This window comes from Schistocerca americana, chromosome X (genome assembly GCF_021461395.2).
Source record: "Schistocerca americana isolate TAMUIC-IGC-003095 chromosome X, iqSchAmer2.1, whole genome shotgun sequence".
NCBI lineage: Eukaryota > Metazoa > Arthropoda > Insecta > Orthoptera > Acrididae > Schistocerca > Schistocerca americana.
In genome coordinates, this window is record NC_060130.1 from 602,196,949 (window position 1) to 602,220,480 (window position 23,532).

General features: G+C 43.7%; 1 protein-coding gene across 1 annotated transcript in view; it reads right to left on the reverse strand.

The window, feature by feature from the left end:
- Nucleotides 1-23,532, reverse strand: part of LOC124554987 — a 206,482-nt gene that overhangs the window by 16,688 nt on the left and 166,262 nt on the right. The window contains exon 3 of the mRNA XM_047128728.1: nucleotides 5,873-6,103. Within this exon, the coding sequence (XP_046984684.1) occupies nucleotides 5,873-6,103 (231 nt within the window). The remainder of the gene's footprint in view (nucleotides 1-5,872; nucleotides 6,104-23,532) is intronic.

Here is a 23,532-nt window from a genome sequence, read left to right on the forward strand (position 1 = left end):
ACTTGCGGGGGACTGGTGTCCACAGAATAATCGGCCTAGTAACAAACCGTTCCCAGCATTCTTGTTTCTGTAGTTTTATTCAGTGATGAACCCAGGGACAGATCTGTTTAAAGGCACTGGGGTGCTACATTGATGAATGTCTGCTTAGGCTGTAGGATAGCCCATCTGTGATCTCTAATAGGTATAGCGATTTCTGAAGTTCATCAAGGTACAAGGTACTGTTTTCCAACTGGAGGTTGGCGGTGGGAGAATCCAAAGAGAGACGGGACTACTAACTCCGCTGCCGATGGAATGGCTGCAGTTGTGCTCTTGGCAGCCACATCAATACCTCCACTTGGTGGGGTGCGAAGAGCGACAGCTGAGGCAAAGGCATTCCATTCAGTGTTGTTGAGAGACCATCTCAGGTAGGTGATGCTCAGGAAGGGACAGGTTGATCGTAAATTATCACAGTCACACAGGTCACCGTGGACTCCAAGATGAATGAAGGGAAGAAGACCGGGGTCGAAAATGCAAAGATCAGTTTCGATAGATTTACAACCATCACTGGTTTTAGTTCCAACCCACAAAGGGTTGTGGCCGTTGAAGTTACCCAAAATGAGGGAGGGGGAGGAGGAGGAGGAGGAGACGAAAAGGCAGTGCAGACAACATTCTGTGACAGTTCACCGTCAGTGAGAGAGATACACATTATTAACAGTAAAATCCAGACATTTCTTCACATGAACAGCCACATCCTCCAAAGTTGTATGAAGTGACTTGTTGACAGTAGACCATACATGCAAACACCCGATGTTCTGTCATAGTCAGCCTTATTATTATAGGGTTCACACAATGCTGGGAACTAAGGGCAGTGCATAAAGCTAGGGAAATGCGTAAGAGATGTTGCAGCTCAGTTGGGTAGTGGGAGGAACTGCTATAGGTTCACTGGAGTATCATGCTGTCGGTATCTCTTGGGGGTGTGAAGGGTAAGAAGCAACAACAACCTGGTTGATTAACCATCGCTTTGCGTCCCCGTGCCCTAGCCACGAAGGGCACAGACGCCTTCGTATATGCGTGGAGTTTTACAGGTTACGCACCCATAGTACGACCCTTGTGTGGGCAGGAGGGGGGGGGGGGCACCGCCGTGCAGATACTTTACGACCCCTCTCCTCCCCCCTCACAATGGGATCGTCACCTGTGATATAAATTAAGGATGTGAAGATAGAAAAGCACAAAAAGAGGGATGTACACCACGTTGGGCGACCTCCCCTGCACGATCCACACTTCCTTAAGATTTGGAAGAGGAATCGTATATCCAACCCAACAATGGAGACTGTATAGCGAGAAGTGAGAAGTTGTAGAAAGTGTCTGAGGACAGAGCAACTTAGTGCCGATCATGTTTTGATTTTGTTAATGATTTTGGATACGAAGACTGTACATGATTAGGTAAGGAAGGGGGGGGGGGGGTGGTGCTGGTTTATGCGGACCTCATGCCCAGTGTCTGGGTATTGAGGTGCATGTACATGATAATTTTTGAACCTCTATAGTCGAGGTCCATATATAGATTAGATAATAGACCTCTAATGACGAGGTCTATGCACATAAGCATGATGGGAGAGCTTGCTTGAACCCGAATGACGAGGTCTATGCACATAAGCATGATGGGAGAGCTTGCTTGAACCCGAATGACGAGGTCTATGCACATAAGCATGATGGGAGAGCTTGCTTGAACCCGAATGACGAGGTCTATGCACATAAGCATGATGGGAGAGCTTGTTTGAACCCGAACAAGCTACGAAAGTGACGGTGCAGTCAGTACATGATAGTGGTTAATTAGGCGAACAGAGGGAAAAAAAAACAAAACAGGATAGACTTGCTAGCACAGAAAGGGAAGTAGCACTGCAAGGGCCGGGACACCCTGGGGGAGCGAAGTACGCTTAAACCACGATGATAGACGTGTGATGATCTTCCGCATGTATCACCTGCGATGCCAATAATCACAGAATTTTATGCACGAGCCAGTCGGCTGCAGCATTTAAATGGTTATGTTTTAAGAGAAGATGGAATCTTCTGAAAACTTTTTTCTCCTCTTCGATTGGTGGCGTATTTTACGATGTATCCGAAATCTGTCGCAACATACCAGAGGATACTGTTTTGCCTGCAAAGTCCCTTCCAAATAATGATTTGCTTCTCGTGAATGTACACGGAGTAATGCTGAAGCATGTATCAATTGGTTATCAAGAGCTCCTGTCCTTTCCCTTATATTTCACTCTTTCTTCGAATTCCCTTCTGCCTACAATTTTGCCATTTATCATCCATCTGTTTTCCTCTGTTTCCTGGCCTCATCCTGCGTCTTCACGGGATGGGTATGTTAATCCGGATTTGGCAATTTTAGTGGAGGAGGATGGCTAGATGCTATTCCTGTCGCCATCTCGCGATGGCGGAGGCCGGCATTATTGTCTTCAGTATTTCATATTAATTTTCTTTGTTTTTGAAGAGTTACATTACAATACGATTCTATGTTGGTTTGAATCTGAACAAACGTTTAGCATTGTGATGTCGACTTCCCTTTGTGAACCCTACTTCCTACAACTTCTCCTATGATCAGGTGACTCTTAGTTAACAAATGTCATCACGAATATATTAACGCGGTGTTTCTATGTTATGGTGTTCCCGTTGCGCGCAGTGACCAAGTTGTTAATGGAATGTTGCACAACAAGCAAGGGTTTGTATTCTGGTGACGAGTGGGTAGCGCTCGCAGATTTTTATTTCTGAGCTCTAACCATTAGTTACTGCAGTTCAGTTTCATACTGTTAACTCCACGATAACTCCCGTCGCCAAAATGTGAAGTACTGCCGCAGTATTTCGGGTGAGGATATTTAGCGCATTCATCTTACTATCTCAAATCGATGGACTTTCTTATAGTTACGGAGTTTAAGTAATGTAAGAGTGGATATATGTTCCCAGACATCACTGAAATTTAAGTGCTGAAGGAAGAATGGTGGAACATTAGCACAGCGTTTGAATGAAGAATTTTGTTGCCTGTTTCACGTTAGTAGTAATTGTGTTAGAAATGGACTGCACGAAACCAAGGTAATACAATACAAACCTTCAGAAAAATTCCAATATTTTCATCTCCACTTCCTGATACACGTTATACATGAAGCAGCGGCTTAACTAGGTAAGTGGCGCCCAGGGCAAACTTCGACTTAGCACCCCCTCCACTCCTTGCCCATCACACGATTTTACAGTTAAGTAAAGGGTATGCCGTTCTTTTCTGTGCGCTACACACCAAAACATGGCACAACACGCTGTTCAAAGTAGCGTTGCTTGGAACAAAAACGCGATTCCTTCCATTGTCTGTCAATGCAAAACTGTAACCAAAGAAAACCACACTTTATGCTTTCGTCGCTTTGGCTCACTTGGCATAACTAAAGTGGTCCATCTATTAGCTGAAAACAACAAAACAGCATATCCGTACTAGCGACACTTACGTCCTACGAAGCAGTTGCTCAACACAGTCCACTAAGACTCTCTTCATTGGTTCCCGCAATCTCAGTCCCCTTTTCCATTCTAGTGCTCTTCTCCTTCATTTTCGTCCACTAATTCTACTTCTGTCTTTCTTCACCCTCTTTATTCCATTTTTGCATTGCTCGTTTGTTCTGCCTGTCACAAAACCGTTGCCCCTTAGGGTAGTAGCGATGAGGACACGCAATGGGCCGCAAGACCCTGGAATGATTCCATTATAATTTCCATCTTCCGTATATTCTGTTTTTACGTGGCTTCGCCTCACAAGCAAACTTTACTCATATCTGTGGCACACTGATGGACTTTCGCATATTGACAGCTGCTTCTGATGCACGAATGTATGTGGCTGAGCTCTTAGAAGCGAGAGTTGGTTCGGCCAATGTGTAGTTATGGCGTGGTCACCGCACGTGGCTTGCCAGTTTGGCAGGAGAACAAGGTGTTCCGCTTCAGCTGTTCCGTTTAGGCTGTTTTGGAGTGAAGTTGTGCTTTGATCGTTTATGATATGGTGTGCCTTTGAGGCCGTATTGCATTTGCACTGAGAAAGATGGAATGCGATAAATAGAAGCAGTTTATAGTTTGTACTCACGAAGTGGTACTGAGACTCTACGATAGTATTTTCTGTACGGCGACTCCTGAACATCAAGTAATTTGTCTGATTATTTTACGACTTTGCGAGCTGTATCGGAACTGTGCAGTAGCTTAGGCAATATTAACGGATGAATAGCAGAGTGGCAGTTGCTATGATAAATATTGGACAGATTTCTGTCATTTTACTGTTGTATCTTCTATGTGACCGGTTTTAGCGAGCTGGTATTTCAGTTGCCAAATAGGTTGTGTGTTTTACATGATTTCCAAATGTATTTTGAAAAACTACTCTTTTCTGGGTGTACTGAGGACAGCATGTGTTTCACGTAACTTGTTTGCTTGAAGCACAATCATAGTCGAAATCTGATACCTTTACTTCAGTTCCATATTCTTCGTGTATTCAGTTAAAGTGCAAATCAGTGAGGTAACAGAGGTGAGCTATTTCACGGCCTTGCATGTATGCCTGTTCGTAAGTAACTGAGCGAAATACTTCCGTGACTAATTCAATCAGTGTTTTACTCTGCATCGGTTTTGCTCGTAACGACAATTCAAAAACAAGCACTCGCTGCAGTAGTAAATTATAAGTTGCGTTCAGTAACTAACGCAACATTATTTTCCTGAAAGCAGATTGGTTTTATTCAGGATTCCAATACGTCGAATTATTCCCCCCTCCTCTGGCAACAAAACCATATATTTTTTCAACATAAACTCCATTCGATGCGACTGCCTTACGCCACCTTACTAGGAAGGCCTATATTGTACCATTCTACAGGTCAACGTCGAAGTCTTTATGCATCAAAAAACCTCCCCATCATCCACGTACTGCTTCCCGCGGAGTGCATCTTCCATTGGGCCAAACTCTTTGCTCATTATGGTTTTCTGTTAGGCTCCGAGGAACCCGGCAGGTACGCACCTTCGAGTGCACCAGTGTCAGCACTACTAACAGACGTCCATTTGAGCAGCGAGGCGTTTGTCATCCGTCTTTCACCTTGAGTGTGCGCGTTCGCACGTTCCAACACTGTACGAGTCACCGCCGTGTGTGGCCGTCCAGCACGCGGGATATAGGACAGGTTTGTGCGACCTTTTTGCGATGACAGACTCCTCGCCTAAAGACTCACGGTGCTTTTGTTCACTGTCTGGTCTCCACAGGCATCCTTCTAGCGCCTATGAATATCTGCATTCTTTTGTTTTCCGTCAAAAGAAACTCAGTGACAGCTCTCTGCTTGGAACGCACCTTCTTTATAGACGCCATTTTGAAGTCATGTGTAGCGCTTCCACTTATCGAAACTTCATGAAACTGTAGGGGCTGACGCGGGAATATTCCACGATGTCCCAGAATAGATCCTACATTTTTTTTTATCAGACATTGATCCAGAAAAAGATGTGTTGCATTACTTATTGATAGCGCGTCGTATTTTCAGATCTCGGAAGGTAAGCTCGCCTCGAGAGCTCCAGGGCAGCAGCTGTTTCGTCATCGAAATTATGTTCTATGACGTTACATAACTTGGTCGCAATCAACAGATGATTTTAGATGTCAAGAGAATTTCCGTTGCGTTACTTATGCGTGTCTAACCATGCCGGAGGGCAGTTAGATCGCGGGATAATACTTTCCTGGGGCTTTAATCACTTTTCAGAAATGTCTTAGATCACAGCTATTTAAAGTGGAAATTTGTGTCCACTGCTACTAGCGAAGTCACATCTAATTCAGGCAGACGCCATACAACCCTAGTTACGCCACCGGCATTAAGTGGCAAACATTGAAGAGGTAATGAGCAGTACGTGCCTGTTGTCGGATGAGGTTGTCCCTGGCGGCGAGCTGCGCGCGGATGCTGGCCTGCTCTGAGCGCAGCCGCCGCTCCAGCCCCAGCAGGGCGGTGAGCACGGAGTTGAGCTGTCTCCGGCGCAGCCTCGCCTCGGCGCTGAGCAGCTGGCGCCAGCGGGACTCTTGCGTGCTCAGCGCCAGCCGCGCCAGCGACAGTTCGCGACGCGTCTCCGCGCAGCACGCCGCATCTCCCTGAAACACGTCCACCTTACGTCAAAACACGAAGCTTTAGTACAGTAAACAACTAACACTTTATAGTCAACACCCCACCAGCAAATACACCATCTGCTCACATTAACACGACCAACGCCTATGTTCGACGTGAACGTGCAATAACCACTCACGGACGGCAGTTGGCAGCACTAGCAGTATAGGGCATCTAATGTGTGTCTGGGGGATGTGGAAAACAGTGCAGCCGTTGTAATGCTGAAACCGAGCGATTTATCTGACGTCCAAAAGGGCATGATCACAGGCTTTCGGTCAAAGGTGGAAACGGTTAAGTTTCGAAACTGTTAGCGTGCAGCCGTGGTTAGAGTATACCGTGCATGGCAAAATGGCGCTTTCCTAAACCGGCAAAGAGGGAACTGTAGTTCACCAAGGTCCATAGAAGACAGGGGTGGACGACGGCTGCGATGTGAACGAGCGAAAAGACGTGCAGCTTTCGAGCAACTGTGCACGCAGATGAACCAAGGGGGGCACCGATATTGTCTCCTCAACGAGCGCAGCAAGCACCTGGTTCATGCACCAATGCCGATTGTTGTCCATCGGTGACGAAGGCTGGAATTTGCATGCCAGTACTGCAACTGGAAGCCACTGAGTGACTACAGATGGTCTTTTCAGGTGAATCACGTTTACTGGACAGATGGCCGTTGCCGTGTACGGCGTGAAACGTCCTAAAGCAAATACCCGGAAACAATCGTCGAAAGGGTCAGGGCTATAGGGAATTCTCAGGCTGATGTCATTCTGGAAGATACAGTAGATCAACACAAGTATGCCTCTATCCTTGGGGAGCATGTTCACCCCAACATGCAGTTTGGTTTTCCTCTTGGCACGACAGAATCTACCAGCAGGACAATGCAACGTCTCGCACAGCTCGCAGTGTACATGCGTGGCTCTAAAAGCACCAGGGTGAGTGCATCGTACTCCCTTGGCCACCAGGCTACCCGCATTTAAACTAATCGAAAATCTGTGCGACTACGTCAATCGAGATGTTCGTGCCACGGATTCTTAACCGAGAAACCTAGTGCAGGTGGCCACGAAACTGAAGCGGCATGATAACTACATCCCTGTCGCTACTCACTGACACTCCCTGAACGCCTCGCAGCAGTCCGCGCTGATAGAGGTAGCTATGCAGGCTTTTGACAGATGATCACATGTTACTGGAGAGTGCATTATTGTATGAAAGATGCTTGCGCGCTAACAAGGTTACGTGTCGAGAGCAGCACTCGCTGCCATTACAGAGAACTTCTCAGGAAGCTAATTTGTACCGCATTAACTTACTATCTGTTGTGGAGCAGCATTTTTTTCGCAACAAATTTCGTCAGTGTGTTTTGAGATAGACGTCTCAAAAACCAGTGTTAACGGTTAGAATATTTTAAATCGAGCTGTTACAACACCTGACACAGAACAGCTGCAATACACACACACACACACACACACACACACACACACACACACACACAAAATACGAGTGTGAGAGAGAGAGAGAGAGAGAGAGAGAGAGAGAGAGAGAGAGAGAGAGAGAGAGAGAGAGAGAGAGAGAGAGAGAGGGGGGGGGGGGAGGGAGACCTCATGAGGTGTTCAATTCAACTAACACAGGAAGGGTATTAATTAGAATTGTTAAGTACATTATACTGCGATTCCAACGGATGAACACAGGCAAATTGCCTAATTAATTAAGTCACTTAACTTTATCTGCAAATTTACACATTGTCGTCAATTTTCCTAAGCCATCTGGAGCCATCTGTGTGTTGCCTGGGTACCGAGTCATGAAGGCATTGTAATTTTTGCAACCGCCAGTAAGTTGAATTAAGAAAGCCACAAGCTGGCGTAAATCAATAAGATTCGAAACAGCTGCCTTCGAACCTGAACCGCAGACACGTAGTTGCGGAAGGAGACGGTTTTCCCGTTTCTCGGGCGGGTCATTGTTCTGCTTCCACATCAGGTTACTCAACCCAAGCGCGAGGTGTTTATCTCGACCCTCCGGAAAATTAGCCGTAGTAATCGTCACAACTGCTGCCACCGCCGCTCCTCTTGAGGTTAGCTGCAGGAACAACATTTCTCTCCGAGTAGACACACCACTGAGGTGTCCCCGCAGCCATAAAAAACACGGCCATACGCTCTCCAAGACCGTTCGGACATGAGATGCTCGTTCAGTTTGTTGCTAGCCTTAGACGATGCTTGTTCGCGACAGTATTGCTTAATAAATAGTTCGGAAGTTGGTACCATCTTTATTAGACATGAACTGGCTCCCATTGCTTTAGAACCAGTCTTGTATAAAATCCGAGGAGTAACAGATTGCGCCACGGGAGACTCCACGTGCCTACTGCATCAGCCATAATCGCGTTGCAAGTTGCTTGTACCGTTCACTGGTCGATGCTGATTTAATAATTTTCTTGCGTCCTGCCCTTTCTGTCCATATCACGTATTTCCCATGGCCAGCCACGCTATCCCTTACGAGTTAGTAGTTACTTTGATTCTTCAACAAGTTTCACTGGATGGGATTCCGTAAGGACTATCACTTATTGTGAAATGAGATAGGAGTCTGAGGTCTCCGCGGTCAACGGACAGAAGATTATCTTTAGCTGCTAAGAGGGAAATTTTATCAGACACACAGTCAATACACATACATATCTTCGAAATACAGACGCCAGATGACATTTTATGCATGCAGTTCTTAGTGCTGTAGATACTCGGAGGAGGAGGATTCAAGCAACTAACAAGATTAAAGTTTTTCTAAGCCCCGTCGAAAATAAATTTAACTTTTTAACGGCAAGTTAATATCATAATGTCTTGTCTCTTTCTTTAAATCCCAACTTCAACTAGCTAATTGCTTCATGCTCTGTAAGAGGCCTCCTACCACTACCTAGCACACGCACTCTAACAGCACTTTTCTAAAGATATGAAACACGACCTGTTTAGAATTTCACGCTCGTGTACGAGAATGCCTTTTTGTCGGATTTTCGTATTGAAAAACTAACTTCCTGGCTCTCTAAGGATCGTTAACTCCTGGCTTCAGATATATTTAACACTTTTGGGAACATCCCCCACTGAGATGGCCCACAACGTGCCTCCTATACCAAAGAGGTTTGCAGTCGACTTCGCGTAATTCAAGAAACTCGTGGAATTTTACTAACATTCAAGCCTTTCAGCAGGTCATCATCATGAGCAGAAGCTGAATGCACGCAGTTACATTGGTCACTTTCTGGTTGCTCTAGCAGACAGAACAACCCATGTGGAAGGTGCTCTTCCCTATCAGTGCCCTTTGGGAATGCATAAAAGCACCTGTTCTCATGGGTAAAACTCCAGCCCTTAAGCCAGTATAGCAGGCACGGCAAAGAAAACAACCACATAACACGGCCAAGAATGATGCTGCAACAGTTTTCTTGAAGTATTTGTCAATTCAGGTTTCACATGTTAGACTCTTTTCGTGACGTGTAAGAGCTTACCATCCGCGCAGCTCTTTTATACAGAATCAAAGTTCGGAACCACATTGGAAATCGTATTCTATTGAGACGAACCCTTACTCTACTACAAAAGCAGTGAGCTGTACAAACACGGACTCTTGTCAATTGTCAGTTAAAGTCTTAAAATAGCATGCAATGAAATAAGGTAATCGTATTCAAGCAGTAAACCTGTAAGTACAATGCTGCATTTCATCGTCTGTCGGAGAAATTAACGGTAAACTCTTGGCAAAAGTAACAAGGAAGATACCCATTCTACAACTGCGCTGACCCGAAGAACCACACGACCGAAATGACCAAGAAATTTGTACCTCTTGTCTCATACGAATCGTGGACGTGTGAATGAGAAGATCCATCAAACTCCCTCGCTAAATAACTGGCTGGCGAATTCGTCCGGCATTTTGTGTTGTCCAGGATGTTTTTTATAGCTTTCGCAAAAATTTATAGAATTTCTTGGAGTGATGTCATTTCGAGAAGAGCTCTTGCAAGAACTTGTTCTTGTTCCTGTGGAATTTTGTATGCGAGCCTACTCGGCTGCTACCGAAAGAAGCCATTCGCAACGAAATTTCCTAAGTTGAGAGAGCAACATTCGGTAAAAAAAAAAAAAAGAGAGAAAAAACTAATTCTTATGACATTCTTGGCTGGGAGACTCCGGAGCGCAGATTCAGCAGCCTAATTGGAAATTTTTTTCTGTCCTTCGCGCACAATGGCATCTTTCCTACGTAAAGGTCAAAGTTACTTTTTTGTGTATGGTAATTGTATGTGACTAATGTGCGTATATAGTGTGGTGTGGTTCCATGCTTTTGTTGGATTATGGTGAAGGAGGGGGGGGGGGGGGAGGGAGAACGGGGGCGGTGTCTACACACAGCCTACTCTCTAATAACACCTGAGTGTAGTAGACCTCTAGTGCCACATACCTCCGGAAACCAACAAAGGATTTTTCGCTTCAATACCACGCAAGATCACTACTGTATTGCGTTCCGCTGAAGGTGGACCAGCACAGTATTAAGCAAGAGGCCACAAGATTTTGGCTCGTCAGTATAACTAATTTCATGCCATGATTTTTTTATTCTGTTCGTAAGTACGTTATCGTCACCATTTTTCTCTGTAGGATTGTTATCTCTATGATTTAGAAGAACTTTCATTTGCAATCCGACCGCACGTAAACTATGATTTCTTAGCACACATTACAGCAACGTATTAATTGGTAATTTTCTATGTGCACTAAACGCGGAGCCTCCGGTTTTTCTATCGTCTGTAATGTCCAGGTGGTATCAGACTGCGAATAGTCAAAAAGAGTAGGCACATAGCTTAAGCATTCTAATGAAACAGAGACCAAATATCTGTTATAAACATGTGAAGTTTTTGTTAAAGGTAAGTCACAAAGGTTCACCTGGAGTCCAGTCTGGTAACCACGTTCGCGATCTGGACCATAGTAACATTTACATACACACACAGTTAAAGAACGGAAATTCTCACGCCGAAACCACAGAACGTCTGCTAGCTTATGACTTGCGGCTGACAATATGAACTTGTTCAGAATGAACAGAAGCATCCATTCCGCCAACACAAGGGAGACGATCTGTGTTTTGAGCACATCTTTAGCCACTATCTGGGGAAGTGCGCAAATTCATGGAGCGTTCATTTTCAGCTGACAATCACAGACGTTGGAGGCTTCCCTTCAATGGCAAGTTATCACATTTGCCACAGGAATATTTTAGGTCAATTTAACTTCGATGTGGGGACATAATTCGCTGCAAAGGGTAGACCGTAGTCAAACTCTACTCTTAAAAATTAGTACCCTAGGTTACTTGTGGTATAGTATCTACGTCACTGAAATGCGTTGGCAAGTACGGAAGCTGTTTTTGCGTAAATCGGATACAAACGTGCTTGTTTGATTCAGTTATTCGAATTTTTATTTTTCACTACGATTTTCATACAAAATCTTTGCAGACAAATTCTAGAATTATATGTATTGATAGCTTTTAGTCGATACATTCCAGTTACACTTACTATTTGAGATTCTAAGAAGTAAGTCAAATTTTACAGGGTGTTTTCTTCTACGTAGTGTTGATTCTGGAATTTCAGTTATATTTTATCACCGTTTTGTTTTAATGCGGCCTCCGTATGTTTTAACTCATTCTGAGACACTATCGTCGGTACAGAAGTCCAAACGAGTAGAAAAGAAGCAGTGAGTAGCAGTAGCAGGAAGCAGATCAGAGTCCGCCTTAGTATGGTACGCGCGCAAACGCCGGTGAAGGCCGGCGCAACCGCTGCATGCAAATGTCGTAGGTTGCTCGCTCCTCAATCACGGGCCCCCGCTACAATGTTCAAAACTTTACTAATTCAGGAACCCCTGCGTAAATCAGTTCCACGCAGCGATTTTTTACAGTTGCATTAAACTTAATACCGTTTAAAAGTATTTTCGGACTGCACCTGTTCATTCGTTCCTGTGGATCGTTTACACTACAGAAAGTAGTTTGCTCCGCCCTGGAGGTAATGGACCGGTATTTTCCTAATCCTCCTAAACGGGTAGTGGTCCGGATGCACCAGGACGGATCAAGATCGAGTGTTTCCAACACTCATTGCAGAGGAACTTGTTAAAATCCTGTCAGGAAGCAGCAAGTTACGGAAGCGCTAGCAGCGAGAACAGAAAATGGCCAATGAAAATACCTGCATTCTGCTCCCGGTTAGGTTCCGCTGGATGCCTAAATGTTGAAGCATTTCGTTAAGCGGTATGGAGCCAGCCGACAGCCCTCAGACGCAGGTGTGGTGTGCCCTTAGAAGCGGAGGGACTGTAGCGAAACTTCTTTCTGGACTCAATTGTTGTTGATTCTGAGTAGCCAACGAAGTTCTTCCAGCACTTCAATTCTACAACAACCTCCAATGCGTTTCCGTGAGCTGGTGTGCATTCCTGCTTAGGCACTTCGAGGTTTTCTAGGCGACTTTTGCCTCTGAGTGAACATGCATGCGTCCGATAGGCACACCCCTTGCATAAGATAGCGGAGCCAGAAGCTACCTCGACGGTTGGTGGTTCACTAAACAGAACAGACTTGGTGACGTTTGAAGCAAAGAGATTCGACCGCTTCCGTGGAAATTTGACAGTGGTTTTTGTGACACTTTTTCCTTTATTGACACTAACTTTTATTTCAGTTTTGTTGTGTGGGTATTATTGGCGGAAGTTGCTACGTGTCAGTTCGAGTCCGTGTAGGCACTGCAAACGGCGTACATATTACATTCCAGTGGTCGGACCTGGGAATATCTCTGAAAGTAGCTAGATTGCTAAAAGCCTCTCGTGATTGACACTGGAGTAATGGAAAGTTTAACCCTGTCTCGTGGATCAAAGCGAGACTGGCTTATTTAGAATGATTTTCTTTTGTGTAGCAGGCAGCAAAATTAATAAGGTTCCGACAATGAACGTCCCCAATTAAATCCCCGGAGTAATAAGTCGCTTTGTCTCATGCGGTAGCATCACCGAGAGCACTTCGATTCAGGCTGCAGCTGCGAGTGTGAAGCAGCGCTACGGTACAGAAGCTCTGAGGAAAGGAAGATCTAGCTGTAACACAATTTGAATTCTCTCGCCTTGAAAGAGATTAACGTACTTGGTTTCTATGAATCATCTAAAAAAATAATAAATAAAAAGCTAGGTATGGTTCCGAACTTGTGTTATTGTCTGCCAGTGTGTATAAGGGGCAGTCAAATAAAAATAAGACAGATGGAAAAGTGAACCGTTTATTATTTCGAAAGTAATAGTCATAACTTAATACATTTATCTCACTGTGAGACAAGACAGTCAGTGACATCGAAAAATGATTGCTGTTGTCTACGGAACTAAGAGTGTAACCAGGCTTGCACGTATTCGTCCGAAGGTAACCGACGACCACAAATTTATTTTTTCAAGGCTCCACAGACATGGAGTCGGGGCTGTATCGAGACTGTGTAAGGGCTTTCCAGTGAAACTTCTACAGGGTATTGTAAACAGTCTAGAGAAGATGTGGAACCGGTGTAGAAGTTTCAATGGGAAAGTTTCATATCGTACACAGTATCCCGATCTCTTCCCCATGCGGTTTCCACATTTATGGAGCCCTGAAGAAAGACATTTGTGGCAAATTTGCTTCCGACGAAGAAGTACATGCCTGGGTACGCTCATGGTTCAGCAAGCAATCGCAAACATTTTCCCATGATTCCAGAATGAGATTTTCACTCTGCAGCGGAGTGTGCTCTGATATTAAACTTCCTGGCAGATTAAAACTGTGTGCCGGACTGAGACTCGAACTCGGAACCTTTGCCTTTTGCGGGCAAGTGCTCTGCCATCTGAGCCACCCAAGCACGACTCACGACCCGTCCTCACAGCTTCAATTCTGCCAGTACCTCGTCTCCTGCAAGGTTCGCAGGAGAGCTTCTGTAAAGTTTGGAAAGTAGGAGTTGAGGTACTGGCAGAATTGAAGCTGTGAGGACGGGTCGTGAGTCGTGCTTGGGTAGCTCAGATGGTAGAGCACTTGCCCGTGAAAGGCAAAGGTCCCGAGTTCGAGTCTCGGTCCGGCACACAGTTTTAATTTGCCAGGAAGTTTCATTTTCCCATGATGTTATGGACCGTCTTCTGTCACAGTGGAGTGATTGTATTAACAGTTTTGAAATAATGAACAATTTACTTTTCCCATCTGTCTCGTTTAATTTAACTGCATCTTATATATGCTTGTGACATTGCTTTGCACATTCTTATTGGATGTATAATAAGCTACGCCTAAATTAGTTCATATTGGTTTCTATTATTTTGTTCTTGTTATACACCTTAATGCTTGTTATTTGCCTCTCAGCTTACTCGGCAGCTTCCTTTGAGTGTCAGCTAAGACTGGAACGTGCCAACTGTAGAAAGGAAGAAAGGAAGGAAGGAAGGAAGGAAGGACCGTTAGGGTTTAACGAGCTATCTACGTCAAGATCATAAGAGATGTAGCACATGCTCGGATACAGGGAAAGTGAGGAAAGAAACAAAGCGTGTTCTTTTGAAAGAAATCATTGCAGCATTTGGTTTGAGGGAGTTAGGGAAACCACAGTAAGCTTGAATTTCTCTGGCCGGACGGCGATTTCAAAGGCTATCCTCCTGCGTGTTTCCGTCTCGCTCGGTCGTGTCGACTCTAAACTACGAAACTTTAGTTCTTTTTGTCCTCGAAAAGCATTTTTACTAAATGTTTTGGGAGTATATTTTAGGATTATATCGGTAGTTATGTCTTTTGCCCCTCTCACATAAATACTAATTTTAAGTAAACTGAACTGGTGAACTACAACTCACAAAGGACTTAATATGTGTGTGCCCCATTCCTGGAAAGGAATTTAGGATACCACGTGAAAATTAAAAATGCTAACCGACAAGGAGAGCACATGGCTGATGTGATTATACTATCACATCAGGTAGGTGCTCTGGGTGACTGGTTTCAGTGTGTTCTTCCGTCTAACCGCCGTGCTCTCGCACCGATTACAGCACCATTTACCACGAATATAAAATAACTAAAGAACTGGTTCGGATAAACTAGATATTTTTTTGGCATACAATCCGAATCCGCAACAAGAAGTGGGTTTCCACCTGAAAATACAGACTACTTCTCCCCTGGGGGGGGGGGGGGGGGGGGGGACGGTGTGGGTTAGGGGGGTGACCAGTATTAGCATAGACATATCTCCTCTGTAAACATCTTTTCATCTGAAGCTTTTTTTCATACGATGCGTATTTTTTGAGATATTTAGTTGTTCCAACACACACGCTTAGTGAAGACCTAGAAGATTTGGGAAATTTTCTGAGAGATGCAAATGTTTCTCATTGCTTCGAAATGGGGTCCACAGCGTGAACCAAGTGATCAAGTAAAATCGTTTTCCTTTATTTAGCTGGAATCATTTCAGAATATGCAACTGATAGCTCCATGTAAATATGTACATGTAATCTGGACTTTAAATGTTCCTATTCTGAGTTATTCGTACATACTGATCACTTGAAATTTACCACAGTTGTCGAAATATGCTGACTGTGTGACATATTTCTTTGTTTAGTAATTATAGTTAAATAGATAAGGTCACGTTAACAATTTCTTATTTACCAATTGCTACTTCTTCCCTCATAGACCTCCCGATGACTCACCATTTGCTATCCACTGTACGTCTGTACTCGCAACAGAAGAGAACACGATGCACTCCCATCAACTATTAGCGAATCCGTCGAGAAACAGAAACGATAGAGCGCCCACAACTCAAAAGTGATCATCGGCACAAAAAACCCAGTTTAGAGATTCGTACTGCGCTGAAAACGGAATGAGAAAATGTCTTTACCCCACTCCAAACCAAGGGAACTCTGTATCAACGCACGCCTATGCCTTGTACGATGTTTCGGCAGGTAGGGAGTAAACTTTTCTCGCCAGAACACCTGCACGCAAGGCGTACATCATAGTGATAAATGCTGGGCGTTGTCCAACGTGGTCGAAAGAGAAACACCACGGGGCCATGGAACCGTGGAGATGCTAGTGGACTGGAAAAGTTTTTTGTATCATGTAATGTGTCCGATGAAGTGTGTGGGTTGGGAAAGTCTGACGAACGGTGTGTACTGGCGCATTTGAGTAAATAATGTGGCACAACTACTATCATCGAACAATTCTCAGACACCACGTCGGCGGCTTATCTCCACAATTTGGGTGAATACAGCTGCGGGTTTCCCACCTCAAAGAAACCAGAGATCGATGCTGGGATCCGAATCCAGGACCTCCATTCAAGAGAGAATGACTGGTTATTAGACTACCGCTCGACTAGGTCTACTGTTACAGAAGCAGATATAATTATAGACTGTTGGTTTCTCAGGGAGAGGGTTTCGCGCTTCTTGCTGCGCAACGTGGCATTGCTTAGGATGAGTGTTACAACGGAATTTTTATAATTTCTTTGATGTGTACAAGCAAACAATGTTCTGGAAGCTACGTTTGTAAACTCAGAAGACTGCACCAACACCGGCGGGGGGCTTGGGGGGAGGGGGAGGAGGGGGAGGAGGGGGAGGAGGCGGCGGCGGCGGCGGCGGCGGCGGCGGCGGCGGCGGCGGCGGCGGCGCCGTTTCTGGCCCCCAGCTTATTGGTTATTAACTGTCATAAGCAGAATTCCGATTTGTATCTAACTTAAATTTTATACAAAGAGCAGCAGCGCTTACTTTATACTCAATAAAAGATGGATACCGTTAAATATCTTAGTTCATTTTCGAAAATGAACTACCTTAGTTCGTACCTGGCGAATTAGTACACCCGCGTGGATCGTGGTTGTTAAAATTAAAGATCCGATCTTCTCCGTTGTAGCAAGGGCTGTTTGACGAACAAGAAATCACCAACCGTAGTTTAACGTTAGTGCTTTGGTGCAGTTGTTATACCAATTCTTCATAGGAAGATTTCCAAGGGAGAGTAAAAGAATTTCAGCTGTGAATGTAACTATGAATGATTTATTTTTCAGTAATTGTGAAAACAATTACCTCTCACTGCAATGAAACGCTTACTTAATTATACCATGATCGATTTACAGACTTCTAACCTTATCACATCTACCTGTTCACAGTGAGATACAATAAAATGGTGCAATAATTCCTTTACATATTATGTGTGTGCTAACAAATTTGTTAACGTCTCCCGGTCATGAGATTAACGAGTCTTACATTAATATTAAGAATGTGTATAACCTACGAATGTTTTTAATGTCTGACAAGCGACGTGTATACCGTGATGTCTAACTTACGTACTGAAGGATAACCTGATTGTGTAGGCAGTTTGTTTATACCATAAATTAGCAGAACAAAGTGGGAACACCACAGGTTTTCTTAAATACGTAATTTAGACAACATCATTATACCGATCTGATACTGATTTGAGGGTCGTTAATCAACCACTGGAGGTGGTAAAATTTGTTAGCACATACAGAATATGTAATGTTATGTAGTGCACTGGTTTGCTGCATACCACTTAACAGGTACATCTGATGAAACCAGTAAGCATCGAAACAGATTATGCTACAATAGCATTTAATTGCAGTTTGAGACGATCTCTCTTTTCCTAACTGATCATACCTTCAGCCCCGATCAACGACACGAAGTTTAATTACATGTATTTCACCTTCACACTTTCATCGTTCTCAGTATTTGCAGTCAATTTCTTCCGACTTGCGTCAGCATGCGTGTCATTTCAGCAACGCCTTACTCACGCGAGGAACCATGAATTTCTTAAAGCGGTTTGATTTGCCTGAAATTGGCTGCAGCACGCGATCGCGCCACACGATTTGCCGACGACCTTGTCCTGCCTTTGGGAGTGCAGCCTGCAGCGTGTATCTGATGAAGTAAGCGACTGCCAGAAAGGCCGTCCACAGCAGCTGTCAGCCGCGTGGGGGCGACCTGTGTCCTACCGGATACTGGCTGTTGCTGCTGCTGCTGCTGCTGCTGCTGCAACTTATCTGATCTCAACTGCCGCCAGCCGGAAACACAAATGGTCCGCCTGCATCACGCACACTGCCAACGCGTACTCTAACTTCCGCCGAGACAAAGCGAATTGTCTCAATAAGGCTAGCGGGGAAAATCCATTGCAGAAGATACTGAAGATAATGACTGTTTATCTAAGAGTCATTTTGAAGGCGGTTTCCCCAAGCCCATCTAGGCAAATGATGAGCTGGTTCCATAATCACGCCTCAGAAAACTCCAATAGGCAACTGATGGACTGCCGAAGTTCTTCGTAGGTGACGCCAATCCAACAATGCAGCTTTCCTGTTCCAAGTTTTACACTTATGCAAGCCCATTGCCACTTTTTGTTAATGCATATTTCTCCGCCACAAAAAGGTACAACGGATTGAACCATTAGCATGTGACTAGAAACCGAACGTCTGTCTATAGTGGATTGCGGATCGTAATTGTTACCAAACAAATTATTTTTCCCGATGTGCTGTGGAACTGTTTCGACGCGAAAGAAGTGTGCGCGCATGTGTGCGTATTCCAGTGCCTTGCAGCGCTTCCATAGGTTTCTTCTCTCATGGCTGGTATCCATGGATGATATAAATAAAGCTAGTAGGATTTTTTTTTCGTTTGAAGTTTACTGCTGAAGAACCGTTTAACAATTTTTCATCATGACTGTTTTGCTGCACAATACGATTTCTAGCATAACAGTATAGCTTAATCATTTACGAACACTACGCCGAGCATTCAAAACCAAAGTCACATGTTTTAATGTGTTACAGAAAAAGAACACTGGGAAGTTAGAGATATCATTAGCTTTCTCACATATTAGTTTACTGAAATTCATGACCGATCACGGGGCTGCAGTCATTAGATCCAATGAGTACAGCAGCGACACGTAGACAAGTAGTAAATACATTGGCTACGATTTAATGCACCGACTATGCAGCTGTGTGTCCCTGCTGCACTTTGATCGTGAAATGGCTGCAAAGGAGAAACCAACCATTAACTTTCCGTAATCAATATGTTACCAAGGCACTGAATTCTATAGGGTAATCCGTTACAAACGTTATGTTTTCCCACCGCCCTCATTTCGCGACAATGTCAGTAAAACGTGAGTAGCTTAGTCTAAGGAAGCTAGCTAGAATTATTCCTTCAAAGAGACACTAATGTATGTATAGTTTGAACATCGCACTATTGTCTGTTCTATCAATAACATTAATGGAAACATGGGTTTATTATTCTTCCATCCTGGACTCCGCTGATTTATTGAGTGTGCATCTGTTCTACACATAAGGTGTTTTATGTAGGATTACAAACACGGAGTTATCAGTCTGATCAATATTTTTCTCGATTCCAAGGCTGAAAGTACGATTTCTCAACGTACTCTCATCGGGAACACATCAGTAGTAACCTTTTTCAAGTATGGTTGCATAATAGGATTACGATTAGAGAGCTAGCTATCAGATGCTGTAATTGTCCGTTCTGCGCCACGTGAGAAGAAAGCTGCTACACAGACTTCATTGGTGACGCCTACAATCAGACTGCTGCTTCAAATCACCTTTGTCACGTTTTAGTTCCTTGTTATTTATGTTCCACACTTATCTATTACGATTCTGTTAGTTTTGAGACATCACTAACGTTATCTATACAAATCATACACACAGTATTACCGCAGGTCTAATAAGCCACGTTCGCCACTTGTGTGGTATACTATCGGCGTAACACTCTTGCCCTCTCGCCTTTAGACTTTGTTGCACCTGAAGCACTTCCGACAAACAGCATGTCAGCAGGCTCCCTGGCGGCGTGGCGATTGTAACAGTTCGGCGTGTCACGTGACGTAGTCAAACCTTGTCCCGACCAACGGCAAGCCGATTGAGCTCAAGATGAGCAAAATGTGCGTCTTCAGTGCATTTGATCGCGGGTGCCCGACACAGGGGAAGCTTTCACCGAGGTCATGCACGCACTGGACCTTCCGCTTGTGAAGAGTATACCGTGATTACCTCGATTCGGAAATTTAAAAAAAAATTGCAGCAATTACAGTCATCTGCTGTGGGTAACTACAAGTTGGCGACAAGGGCCACTGCCGACTACCGCGGACTATAGCGGTGGAAAGATGGAACACAGTGCGATTTATCACAGTGCAACAAACAACTCGCTGGCTCCATGCTGGACGACGACGACGACGACGACGGGTCATACCATGACTCGTAATGGGGTACAGATTCCACTGGTCCAAACTTTAACCTCTACTCACCGGACGCCACGGGTCAGAGATATTAGCGTGTAGTCAGAATATCGACGAATAGCTTTAGAAACTGAGGACACAACTAACGAGTCTTAAGCGTTTGTATTCCCCCAGGTTAGGAAGTAGATTTACTTTAAAGGAGACTTTTGGAGGCGATGAAATGAGACAGTTGTTGAGTCTACGATTGTCTAGCCAACGATCGGTGTAGAAACCTACTCTATATTTGTATGCGTCCGTTGGTTCGCCTTCGACACTTCTCAAGGAACCTATAACTTCACCAGGACATTATCCCTTCGTCCCCAGTTGTTAGAAACGTTTTAGCAACACATCGGGTCACGCAAGCGAAGTGTCCCTGGTCACCAGATTACAATCCTATACTGCGCATTTGGGACGCTACAGGGCGAGAGGTGCACACCCCGTTCTGACCGGTCGGTGAAACATGGGCGGATGTGACAGGTCGTAGACTGGGATATCTACCACAAGCTTTCGGCGTCTCGAGGAGTGCATTCCACGGTGCGTCAATGCAGTCATGATTAACGCAAAATACAGAAAGTAGCATCCTGTGATTACAACATCAATGAGTCACAATTGGAATCAGTACACTTTTACAAACACCAGGGTCTTGCAACTCTTAGTGATATTAAATGGAATGATCACAAGGTTCAGTCGTACGTAAGGCAGGAGGCAGACTACAGTTCATTGGTGGAATGTGGGGAAAATGCAGTCAATCTACATTCACGAGTCACTTGTGCGTTCTTTCTTAGGAGACTGCTCTCATGTGTGGGACCCATATCAGATTGGTTGATTGGCGACTCCATGGAGTGCTGTGTGCACAACGACCATATATGTTAAATTAAAAGAAAGGTCAGCGTTGGCCGTAATATTGATGTTTTATTGATAGCAGAATCGATTTTCGATCACATAGTGATCATCTTCAGTGCTGTACAAATTAAACTCAGACACTGGTATCAAGTTATCAATAACCAGAACTGTGATCGCTTCTCAGTTTTGGTTATTGATAACTTGATACCAGTGTCTGAGTTTAATTTGTACAGCACTGAAGATGATCACTATGTGATCGAAAATCGATTCTGCTATCAATAAAACATCAATATTACGGCCAACGCTGACCTTCCTTTTAATATCAGATTAGACTAACAGGGTGTAGTAAATGTACACAAAGGGTGGCACGAATAGTCAGTTGCTTTTACTCGCAGGAGAGCGTTGCGGAAATGTTGAAAAACCTGCTTTGGAAGAGACTTTGAGACATATGCGAACTATCCCGCAAAAGCCTACTTACAAAATTTAAAAAACTGTATTAAGTAAATTATCTACTCTTCAGCTTCCTATGTGTGAAGACTAAGTCTAATAACAGCAAGCACAGTAGCTTTTAAGCATTCATTCTTCCCACGCTTCATGCACGATTGAAACGGGAAGATAACATGTGGCACCATTTATGTATCCTCTCTCGTGCGTTTCATAGTGGTTTGCAAAGGATGGGTTCAGACGTACTTGTAGAGTGGAAAGAGAGGCTAAACGCTATTTGGTAGGTGCCTCTTATTTCGGCTGCACGTAAAATTTCACCATACCGTGATCTGACCATACAGAAGCGCCGCATCAGCTGTTATGGCTATGTTTAACGCTTCCTCTTACAGGCATTATGTAATGAAATCCAAATTGCTGCTACAGGTGTTTAGTGTTTCTACTGCGAATGAGCCATTATGTTCGATTGTCAGCTTCATATCATCTGCGAAAGTTACATAATATTTTTATTTTGTTTTATTATAATGTTGTTATCGTATTTTTAGATACATATACAAATTTTGTACTTACGTCCACGTATCATCTGTGGTCGCTGTCACTATATCCTGTAATCGCGTGGTGTAGATTTAGGACTTATGTCGTTAGAAGTTTTGTGGTTTGCTGCTGTTAATCGTCCGTTCCCGTAATTTTTATAATTTGACGTTTAACAGTCAGATTTGACAGATTGAAATAATCAACAGTTGGTCAAAGATGCTATGCGTTATAGTTGCTATGGTAAGTTTATATCATTTTGGGCTGCATGTATGATCTTTTTAATCGGTGTGTATGTAGGTTGTCGTCTGTCTCTATCCGTTGTCTTTGGTTAGGTATTCAATAAAATTTTGTGTGAAATTTTCATGTTTTAAATCTGTTTGTTAATTTAAAATATCGTCAGGAAATTTAATTATTAGATCTTTAGATAACATATATGAAATTTTCATTGCTAACTTCATTTGTTCTGCTTTGCGGTTATTGTTCTTTAAGTAATTTAAGAATGTAGACTGGTTATTTTCAGATACGTGGATGACACTTGCCCTTATAGATTGACATCCAACATATCCATCAAGCACTAAATAAACCACTTCCTAAAATGCACTTCACCATGGAAACAGGAAAGAGAAAATCAATATCCAAGACCTCAAATCATTATCAATAACTCACACATTTTCGAAATTTACAGAAAGCACACAACAACTGACAGCATTATAAATGCTAATTCATGCCACCCAAAGGCACCCAAGCTCTCATACTTCCAAGCTGCCATACAGAAAGAAGTCTGTATATTACGTTGTATAGCACAACAAAATGGTTTCACCCCGGACGTAGTAATGCAGACATACAGAAGAAAAACTACACATACACAACCAAAAATTCGTCAGGACATAAAATTATCTAGTTAAACACGAAAAAAGGCTACACCAACATACATACATGTAAAATATTTAGGCACGATATCAAACAAAGTAGAACCCAAGTATCCAGATCGCATATAGAACCAACAACAGTATCCACCATGAACTTCACTCAGGAAAAAACACATTACAAATATACACAAAACCAGGCATATACAGAATCGAATGTCAGGATTGCACTGCATTTTACGTAGGACAGACAGGGCGCAACTTCAGTTTAAGATGTCGACAGCACAGGATAACCAAAACGCAGAACGAATGGAGTTATCAATGAAAATTTTGTACACGTTACCTAAAGATCTAATAATGAAAGTACTTTAAGAGCTAGAAATTTGCATACTCTTAATTCAACGCCCTGACGATGTTTAAATTAACAAATATAAAACGTAAAAATTTCACACAAAATTTTATTCAATAACTAACCATAAGTAACGCATTGACGCGAACCTACAGCGACACCGGTTATAATGATCAAACATGCAGCCTAAAATGACAACATCAACACACCATAGCAACTGTCACCTTATAGC